The sequence below is a fragment of the Rattus norvegicus genome, chromosome 2 (assembly GCF_021556685.1).
Source record: "Rattus norvegicus strain SHRSP/BbbUtx chromosome 2, alternate assembly SHRSP_T2T, whole genome shotgun sequence".
Lineage (NCBI taxonomy): Eukaryota > Metazoa > Chordata > Mammalia > Rodentia > Muridae > Rattus > Rattus norvegicus.
In genome coordinates, this window is record NC_141535.1 from 167,716,675 (window position 1) to 167,727,500 (window position 10,826).

The following is a 10,826-nucleotide window of genomic DNA, read 5'->3' on the forward strand; positions in this document are numbered from 1 at the left end:
AGCAGAAATTATCATTATTCAACATAACTTGATTGAGATACTTTTCAGCCGCAAATGAAGGCAAAGACCAGATGTGGTGTCACACATCTGTAATCATTTGCACATTCAAGGCCCTAAAGCAGGAAGATGATTGTGAGATAGAGGCCAGCCTGAGATATATACTGAATCTTCAGTTTTAAGGACGCCTTGGCAACATATGTATGCCGTTTCAGAAGTGTGATAGGAAGTGTCCATCCCTAAACAGAGCTGCAGACAACAATTGGCTTCTGGGAGAAGGAGAATTTGCCTTTTGCAAGGATGGGCTCCCTTATTGTTTGTCTAAGGCAAAGTGTTCAGCCTTGAAACCATATACACACAAAGAAAAAAATGAATTCAATAGCAATGACATGGTGGCACATGCCTATAATTCCCGCACTCAGGAAGCAGAGGCAGGCAGATTTCTGTGAGTTTGAGGCCACCCAGGGATAGAGAGTGAGGTCCAGGAAAGCAAAAACTACACAAAGAAACTTAGTATTGAATGTATAGATAGATGGATAGATAGATAGATAGATAGATAGATAGATAGATAGATAGATAGATAGATAGATAGATGGATGGATACATAGATGGAATGAACATTTCAAAAGATTGTACTAAATAGGTTCTATTTATATGTTTTGTGTATCCATATCCATATAAACATGTGTGTGTGTGTGTGTGTGTGTGTGTGCAAAACAAATATAATCAAAGGGAATTGTTATAAACTTGAGATTGAGGATGCAATGGGAGGGCACAGTAGTTGGAGGAGCTTGCGAGAAGAAATGGAGTTCAGAAGTGACATAGTTCTATTTCAATTAGCAACATTAAAAAATAAAAGTAAGAAAAAGGAGAGAAGTCGAAGAGCTACTTCTGATTCCTTATGACTTTCCCCTGATTCCAATCTGGTTCTCAGTCATCTGGCTCCACAGAATGTGCTTGCTGTAAAGGAGTCAATGATTTATACCACTGTTCAAGCAAGCGTCGAGCTCTAGAAATGAGGTGACAAGAACCTAACTCCTGGGAACTACCCAAAAGAAACACTTAAGTGTATAAAAAGACTACAGAGTAGAGAGACTGAACTCAAGCAACTGCAGGAGGAAAGAGACTGCTTTAGCGTGTCTCCTTGGTGTCTCCATGTTCCTCAGGTTAATCCCCTAGTGTTATCTTCCAACATCTAACCTCTCCTTTCTGTATTTTCAGCTTATGCAGAGTCTTGGCTTCAGACACCATCCAGTCCAAGGTTTCTGTCTGTGCCTGTGGCATCTTTTTCTTTTCTAAGGTAGCGTCTGCAAAATTTCTTTTACAGACAATTCTGGAAGCTCAACATTGTGAGGACTGTATGATTTTCTCAAGTCATATCACGAAGCATGCATATGTATTAGAGTACTTAATTCATACTTCTCTAATAATTAGCAAATAGGTTGAGCTTAAATCTCACAAATACCATGTTTAAAAACCCTAAAATGGAATTGAGATGCATGTAAGGGGCAAATAAAAGCAATTTGTAGAAGATCTTGGACACCTTCGCCCTTTTGTGCCATGTTGAGAAAATATAAGAAGGACAGATCCATGTACTGAGGTATAGCAGAATAACACTTATTCAGTGTACACACAGTCATAGAATATGATTAAATAAACACAAAAAGTAATCATGAGCCTTTTGGGATTCCAACAACAGACAGTGTACATGTGACTCTTAGCACAAGACAGCAATAACAAATATTAAAATAAAACTAATTGTAATTTAAGGGATACAAAATTAAGGGCTATTCAGGAATATTAATGAATGTTCAAAATACCTAATCTGATGATACATGATCATCAATATGAATGGCAAATTGAGGGGTGGACTTTCCAAATTTCCCACACTTACCATAAGGATGAAATTCACTTTTGTTTTTCATCATGTGAGAACATTACCTTTTCCACAGCAACCCAGGACCCAGAGGTGACCAAAGGAAACTTGTCTGAGAAAGAAAAGCTTTAGCAGGAGACACCAGGAACTCAGCAATGAGGGTTATCACATTGAAGTGTTTGTGATGGAACTGCAGTGTTGGCTAATTGTAGGATCTAGCTTTGCCTCGTTTCACAGGATGATATATTGATTACACCAATCTCATCAATTCTATGTTTAAAATAATGCTGTGTATAAAGTAATGACTGGTGCCCTAAAAAGTTAATGGTTTATAACCAGCATTATTTGGAAGTACAGTAAGTTCTCACTATATTGAATGATTTGCCTACCTTGGTCTCTCAAGTGTCAAGAAGTATTAAAAATACTTAATAATATCAATACCAATGGATGGATGATTGAATGTATTGGTCTGGACCTCAGAGCTAATCAGATGTGTTTGAAAAATTGGATATCACGATGATCATTTAAGTGTAGGGAACAATGTAATTTTTTTAAATGACAGGAAGTAATTCAACAGAGTTGATTGAGATGTGTAGGGAAAATCAACCGGAGATATCTATAGTCTTATTAAAAATAGAATTTACATAGTGAAGCCACCTGTGTAGAAATTAAAATAATCCCACCACTGTTTGGGAAGTCATTTAAAATGTTAAATGACAAACTTTCATGGGATGAAAGCTATCGCTATCATATCAGACAAGATTTGAAAACAGCACCACATTAAAAAAAATAGTTTCTGTGAGAAAAGAATGACACCTTTTGGACTTGACAGGATTTACTTTGATGTTCTATACTGGCTTCAGAGTTAATATAGAAACTGCATGTTTAGCCCAATTCACTCTTTGTAGGTGGCATGGTAGCATACTTGTCCAGAAATCCATCCTCACATAAATGACTTCATCGTTTCAGCCACATACACTATTGTGGCATAGATTTGCATGTAAAAATGCCTGTCTTTTCATTACACATTCAGGAATGCCAAAGTGCTTGGTAGAAATCTATGCCCTGAGTGCCAGTCCTGAAATTAGATAGGTTTGTGTCTTTTGCCTTTTAGAATACTTTTGTTGTGCATGAACAATGTTTTCTCAAGGGAGGTTCTCAGCAGCCATTGTGTTGAGATACAAAGCCTCATGCTACCTCTTCCAAATTATTTAACCTTCTTGTACCTTTGTGCCTTGCACTCCTCATTCGTATACTGAGAGTGAATGATAACAATAATATAGATTTTATAAATGTGGCACAGAATTTGTGTTTCTTAACTGTAAACTGTTCTATTTAATTTTAAAAAATGGTTTAAGAATGAAAAAACAAATTAGACAAATTTATTCCCCACCTTGTGATTCTTAGATTGATATAAGAAAAATTATACTTCAGTAAACCACTAGATTATAACAGCAACATACTAAACAGATTGCCACTAAGTTCAATACTTGAACAATGCTGGTTATACAAAATCATTTTTGCTTGGAGTCTAGTAGGTTGGAGAATTTTCTCAAACTAATAGGTTATGCGTGGGAAATATTCTTTTACACAGTTGTAATGAGGAAGGTAGGGTAAACAGACCAAACTGTGTCATGTTGATGTAACAAAAGAATATTTAGTAATGTTATTTAATAACAATTAATAAATTTTATTAATATTAATAATAAAGGAAAGATGTATGAATGGAATATTTGACTAGAAAGCTAAGGGTAGGAAAAGTAAGAAAAGATTGTGTGTTTCCAACCTAAAATGGCAATTTTTACACTTATGGCTTCTTGACTTCCTATTATATGGGGAAAGATGTATAGCCATCAAAATACATACTAATGTAAGAAAAAATGTTATCTAAAGCAAGGTCATCACTCTAATGTACTTTTCCTTTGCTTGGCAATTGACTTATTAATACACTGTTTATATACAACTTCAAGCTACAAACCTATGTGTTACTACTGTCTGTCCTAACAAAGTAAAACTAGTATCTTATAAATGTCAATAATAAAATATTAACATGTATATCTTGCATTATATATTTGCATATGACTTAAATCATGTTTATATTTTTATATAAATTATTTTCAGATTTTTAAAAAGCAAGTGAATTGCAACTCCTTTGTGCACTGAAAAACCAACTAAAAAATAATTTTTATCCACCCTTTAAGCAAAGATGGGCATGTGTGTTTCTATGTATTAAATGATTGAGTTTCATCTTGCATATTTAATAACATAAATATAAATGTTAATAAGTTTTTATTTCACATATATATGTAATCTTTTATTTATATGTAAAACCTGAAACTCTATGTTAATAATTCTCCAGTTATTTCTATGCAATATATTCTACTCAGAGTAAGAGAAGTTTCTGAGTACAAAATCAAGTCCTAAAGTGTATCTACATTCATTCAAAGTAATTATTTTTACAATGCATTGTCTGCATGGAAACTACCTGCTAGTGTAGAATAGGCAAGTGGTGTAAGAACAGAAGGATTCTCTTTGGCAGGCGAAAGCGAGTAATGAGAGGGGAAGAGTCAGGGGAGGTAGCCTCTTTGCTCCTTATGAGTTCTGCACTGGTGGCTTATGATTTCCCCTCTGTTCCTCAGAAAGGAGGTCTTCAATGGCCTGGTTTCCTGGAATGAACAGTGATGCTTTGAACTATGCTGGTAAGTTATTATCTTTTGAAGTTTGAAAATATTATTCAGATATTGGAGTATATTTCTTTCAGATTTCCAGAAACCTGCTTCTGAAATTGAATAATTTTATTTCCCATACATTCTCATTTTGCTGATAAAGAAAATACAAAAGATGAAACAATCTAACTTTGACACTAAAGGTCTTTCAAATGCTAAGAGCATTCGATACCTAATTATAAACCATGAATCATACAAAGCTAATTTTGAGTAATCAAATATATAAATAAATTTAAACAAGGATGGAAATGCCATATTCTGGTTAGGGACTGGATGACTTTGAATCATGTTTCCAACTCAGTGAATTTATTAAAATGGTAAGCCTCTCTAAATTGCAATCTCATCATTGTATATACTAAACCATTTAACATGTTTTGAGCTTACAAATTGAGACTGTATTTTAATAGTACTATAAATAATTATAAGAATAAATACTACAGAAGATATGGAATATTTTTAATACACACATAAACATACACACAGAGAAACACAAAAAACATTAAATTAAAATGAACAGACATGTTAATCTCCTTAACACAAATAGCTAACACAATAACAATAATGCATGTAAACACACTTGACAACCTTTACAGATACAGATTGAGTATAATTATAAGTCCAAAATTACATTTTAATTTAAAAATAGAAGTGAGACCAACACAGATAGTCTACATTCACTCCACTGAAAAACGAAGGCACAGATGTGTAAGAAGAATATGTAGGAAACACTATGCCAGCTATGACATAGAAATCCCAGGAAAATTGCTATATACCTCACTGCAAGCCATGATATTTAGATGACTAAAACTACAATGTCTTCACCAACCATCCAAACAAGCTTTGATGTGTAGCTGGGGCAGTGTGCAGAATGGAGGATAGAAGGCTGAGGCGAAGTAAGAATAGAGAGGTGCCAGTTCTGTTGACTTCAATATGATACACAATTTTTTGAAGAAACTTGCTAACTACTCCCATGGGCCATTTTGAAAACTTTGAATTTACACAAAAGTGTTTCAGAAGGTAGAAATCCAGTACACCCAAAGCTTAAATCATAAAACTCCTAGAATAGGAATTTTGTATCAGAAAATTATTGACCAAAAGATGCTGTGAAAAATTCTATAAATACCTGAAAACCTAAACTTCATATTATGAAAGTCAAACAAAATAGATGTAAAAATATACATTTCTTAATTTGTAATTGATTCTGATGCAAATGGGTTTCTTTACCTACTATTTCTGGCGGCATAATGAATTATATTTTGATTAAAATAATTGACTTTAACATGTGCACTTTCTCTCTACATATATATGACTAAGAATTCCTCTAAAACATTTATCATGTCAATCAAATTATTTGCTTTGAGCTTTTGTCTGATGTAATGTAAATGAAATAAATTAAACAATAATGAGGATTCTTGTTTTAACCATTTTCATTGATAAATTCCAAATTGTTCTGTAGTTGGTTGGTAAATTCCTTGTTACTACTTAAATTTCAGCTGCAGTTTTTTTTATATTCTTACTGTCGAGATGAATTTTAGGTGCATGTAAGCTAAAATCTGTTGGAGGCAGATGTTAGCATCATCAAACTATGATGATGGTTGATGAACTGAATTTGACTCTTTGAGAGTAGCAATAGAAGTCCTGATCATAGGAGAGCAAGTTATGAAATGCAAGCTTTTCTGAGAGGAAATTATAAGTCCACTTTAGAGACAATTTCTGATAAAGGTCACCAAGACCTTTGTCCTGAATGAAAGTATGATGTCTTCTGCAGAAGAACAGGTAAATAAATCAATTTTAATTGTCAGAGACTAATCCTAAATCCAAATTATTTCTACGTGACTGGGAACACATCAGAGCATGATTTATAGAAACTTCTCAGAAATAGAGGCTTTGAAGTTAGCCCTTACCTCTAATAAATACTATTTAATAGGTTCAATAAGCATTTCTTAGAGCAAATGGGTAAATTAGTGAGTTACTGAACGAATGTTCACAGGTAAAGCTGACTAGCATGTTAAGATGAGGAAACCATTTAGAACCAAATAACAAAGACTCTGCACTGAGTGGCACTCCCATGCATGAACCTGTTTCTTCAAGCATCAATTTTAAAAGATACAGTCTTTCCTTTCACCATTCCGGGAAACTGTCCTAGTATCCATATCCTCCAGTTGAGGAGACACACAGAGGTGAGAGAATGGGGAAGATAAAGCTAGAGTCCTGGACTTGACTCCCTCCCAAGAGTTTAATCCACTCCCCCACATTCCAATTTACAGTAAAATGAAATTGGCACATTAACCTGAAAGGAAAAAGAAAGAAAGAAAAGTGACCAAATTTATTCAGCAAATCCAGGCTATCATTAATTAAATAATTCTGAGCTTATGCATATCCAAAAGGGGTTTGGCTGTGGAAGAGCAAAATTAGGTTATCTTATACTTAGTGAGGGAAAGGGCAGAGAAATAAATTTCAAAATCCTAGGGGGGTTGAATTAAAATAGAGAATAGAATATGCTCATAGTAAAGTGGCTTTCAAGGCCCTGACGGGCTAAGGTAAGACTGAGTCCTCAGTCTTCCAGCTTCTTCAGAGAACCTCCTGCCTCCTCCAGGAACTCTCCTGAATGTGGAGTCTTTAGGTAAAAGAGGGATTAACTAACCAACACTGTTGGATCAAAATACGTGTGTAATGCAGACATGGAGATTAACAGACTCCAGATTAAGTTTCTCTTTCATTTGAGATATTCTTAGACCCTCGCTATGGTCATTAAGAAGACGTTGAAAATTTCAGTCCTGCCTTTGACAAAGTGAACTGCATTGTACATATTCTCAAAGCAAAACCTCTCATAATGCAAGTCAAAGCTAGATGAACCACGTGAGGGAGGATGCAATGGAATAAGACGGATGAACTGAGAGACTGTCAGAAGTATAGTAAGTGACAAATGTCACTGGTATCTAAGGGTACAAAGAGAATGGAAAATATAAAGCAAGAAGGGGATACAGACAGGACACAAAACATCAGCAAATTCTTCATGATCCACATTAGCTCTAGGCACTTCTTTAGAGCTTGTGGCAATTTTCTTAGATGTCTTGTTTACATAGATGTATTTGGACCTTCATGGGCTTGGGGTGTCATGTTCTGTCCATGGGTTGTTCTTTCAAAACACAAAGTGTAATTATTGAGGGTCTAACAAAATGTCTTGTGTCATGGTTTTACCCAAACAATTAAAAGCTTAAAAAAAAGATTAGTTTAATATTTCCCAGACCATCTAGTGCGCCCTCAAACTTTTGTTCAGCGTCTCAGAGCAGTCTGTGCATACTTACCCATCCTTGGTGCTGGCGAGGTAAATTAAACCAGTTTTAAGTCTCAGAGCACCTTGTACATCTTTCCATAGTTAATGCATTATTTGCAACTTTCAGGCACTTCCTTTAATAAGCTTCTTGTGAATCTATCCATAAAGATTTGTCAAGCTTACCTAATCAAGTATCCAAAGTTAATGCTCTACTGTTATTAATGCATATATTTCCAACTAATCTTGGTGTTATCAACACATCAAGTCATTCAATCAAACTCCTGCATGTTCCATAGAAATTAAAACTTGAAAGGTACATTTGACCTAACTGCTCTGCCTTTCAGTTGACCATCCAAAAGAAATGCACAGTCGACTTTGTCAGCAGAAAACAAGTTTAGATACAGAGAAGTTCATTCCACATGAGAGTCATCAAATTGTTGTATTATGTAGATGAGTACCTCCAGAATGCCATTAGGTAAAGCATGGAAGAAAGTGGTGGAGTTGGTATATTGTCATCTAATGTGTAACGAACCACAAAGAGGTTCTTTTTTAAAAAAAAATTTAATGATATTGTTGGTACTGGAGAATTGTTCAGTGGTTTGAGAAAGAACACTTGCAGTGGACCCAGGCTAGTTTCCCGCAAACCATTTGGGAGCTCCCAAACACCTATGAACACCCCAACTCTAGCTCTGATATAATTGGCCTCACCCCTGTTATCAGCAGGCACCTGCACTCACTGGCACATTCCCACAGCAGGCACACACATACGTACACTTAATTGAAAAATAAAAATTAATGATATCATTAAGAAATGGTTGGTGGTAACTTTTTTTTACCGGAATATTGCTAGTAATTCTCTTCTTTTTCTCCGAATACCATCATGATCATCAAAATATCCATAGTACTTACAGATTAGAAATGTAAAATTACTGTATTTTAAGCAGATTCGCCTTTATATTGGTGTGTTAAATACCTGATACATTTAAATATAAAACTTTGACAAATTTATGTGAAAGTTAGAACTGTCATGTTAGAATAATTTTGGAGAACATGTAAATAGGATTGTGTAAATATTCAAATGACCAGCTTTGTCAAAACTGGTTAAAATGGAAAGAATTTTTAAGTCAAATAATAAATGGTCAGTTTTTAAAAATCAAACCATATTTTAAAGCAAGTTACTTCCCTGCTCTTTAATATGAGTACCATACCAAATGAGAGGACTGCACAAGGAAGGCTGAAGTACACAATGCCTGTATGCAGAATTGGTGATTTAATCAATTGCCACATTTCTCTCTATGTCCAAAGTGCTTAAGGAGCATGACGTACCACAACGACCAATTCTCTTCATTTAAATTAAAAAGACATTCTGCCTTGACTCTATCATACTTTTCTAACAAACTGAGCAGAGATGCCCTCCTTCACTACAAACATCTAGATTTATTTGGGAAGAATATAAGATACACTTTCTGTTTTCTCATTATTAGATTGTTGTACCATTGAGGAAAAACAGAATAAAAAGATGTTGGCATTTTATAAGAACATATTTTATGTATGACTGAAGTTTCCACAACACTCTGAAAAAGCCATCAGATGTTAGATTTAAAAATAAAATCAAAAGCATTTTCTGACATAGTACACATGAAAAAATTGGAAATCCCAGTGTCTTCAATAGAAGTTGTAGAAAGTGTTTGTCTCCTTGGAGTACGACACCCACTTAACACAGCAGAGAATAAGGTACTATACTGTAAACAAAATGTACATTAAAGGACAATTGTAAATTTACATAAGAATAGTTCATAATTATTTTGGTCTTTCCATAACAGTTTATATAAAATGAATTAAAAAAAACCTTGAGATAGCTGTCACCACTCTTATTTGAGCATTTATCACTTCTATGCACAGACACATGTATACAGCAATATACTGATGCATTGTTACATGGATATTGAACTAGGTTTTACTGCCTAAGACTGAGCTCTGTGTTAGCCAATCAACATTATCCACACTTGAGATACTCTTACATTATATGTTCTTGTCATGTCATATCTATAAAAACATGAAAATATAACTTTACATTATTTCGATTATTTACATTAGTTCAAGCTTGACAGAGAAAAATTGATAAGCTCAATTTTTGGAAGAGTACGCCCAGAGGTACAATAAATAGCATTGATTGTATATAGTCATCTTTTTTTAAAATAATTTTTAAAAACTAATTTTAAGTACAATATGGAAATAATTAGTCTGCAATTTGGTCATTCTAGCATTTATTATTAAAACTTAAAATGTACCTCCAGCATCCCTGATGAGTAATGCACTCAAATTATTTTGAATGATCTCGGAATTTATAGGAGGGATGGTAAAATTTAGTGAAGATCATCACGAACTACATGTTACCATGTAGAATGTAAGTGGCTACTGTTAAATCTTACATTTCTGATCTCTAAAAATAGTCAATAAGGATGCTCTACCAACCACTTGGTCAGACACCAAATATTACATAGAATTTTTATGAGAAAAAAATAACATAAATCTTAAAGATAGCTACTGTGTGTCAGGTGCTTTTAACCCTAAACTAATCTCATTTGGAACACATTAGTGGAAATAAAAATAAAAGGCATTTTAATGAAGGGAAGATGGATGGCTTAAATTCATCAAATAAAACAGTATAATCTCTTCAGTGAACAGTTACAGAGATGGGAGAGTATCCATATTACACTTATTAAAGTGCCCCTTCTATTTGGGGCATAAATAAAAATTAGGGCTGATTTTATAGATGGAAATGGAAAGAAACTATTTCTAGGTCACTAAAGTATTCAAAAACTGATGTTGGTTTTTATAATTTTAAAACTGAAGATGCATACTTAGATTACAGAATTTGGCCAGTACGGGTGTCTGAACAGTTGATACCTTCAAGCCATTTCTGACTTTATCTATATTGATTACTGCT

General features: G+C 34.2%; 1 protein-coding gene across 7 annotated transcripts in view; it reads right to left on the reverse strand.

Annotated features, from left to right (window-relative positions):
• Positions 1-5,041: 5,041 nt before the first annotated feature.
• Positions 5,042-10,826, reverse strand: part of Gria2 (glutamate ionotropic receptor AMPA type subunit 2) — a 123,586-nt gene continuing 117,801 nt past the window's right edge. For 3 of the 7 annotated variants that reach the window (XR_015661719.1, XM_087621050.1, XM_087621048.1), the window contains one exon: positions 9,399-10,826. This exon is cut by the window's right edge. Coding sequence is in view for 1 of the 7 variants with exons in the window: in XM_087621056.1 (XP_087477182.1) it covers positions 6,836-6,889 (54 nt within the window). In the remaining 6 variants the exon portion in view is untranslated. 7 annotated transcript variants of the gene reach the window in all.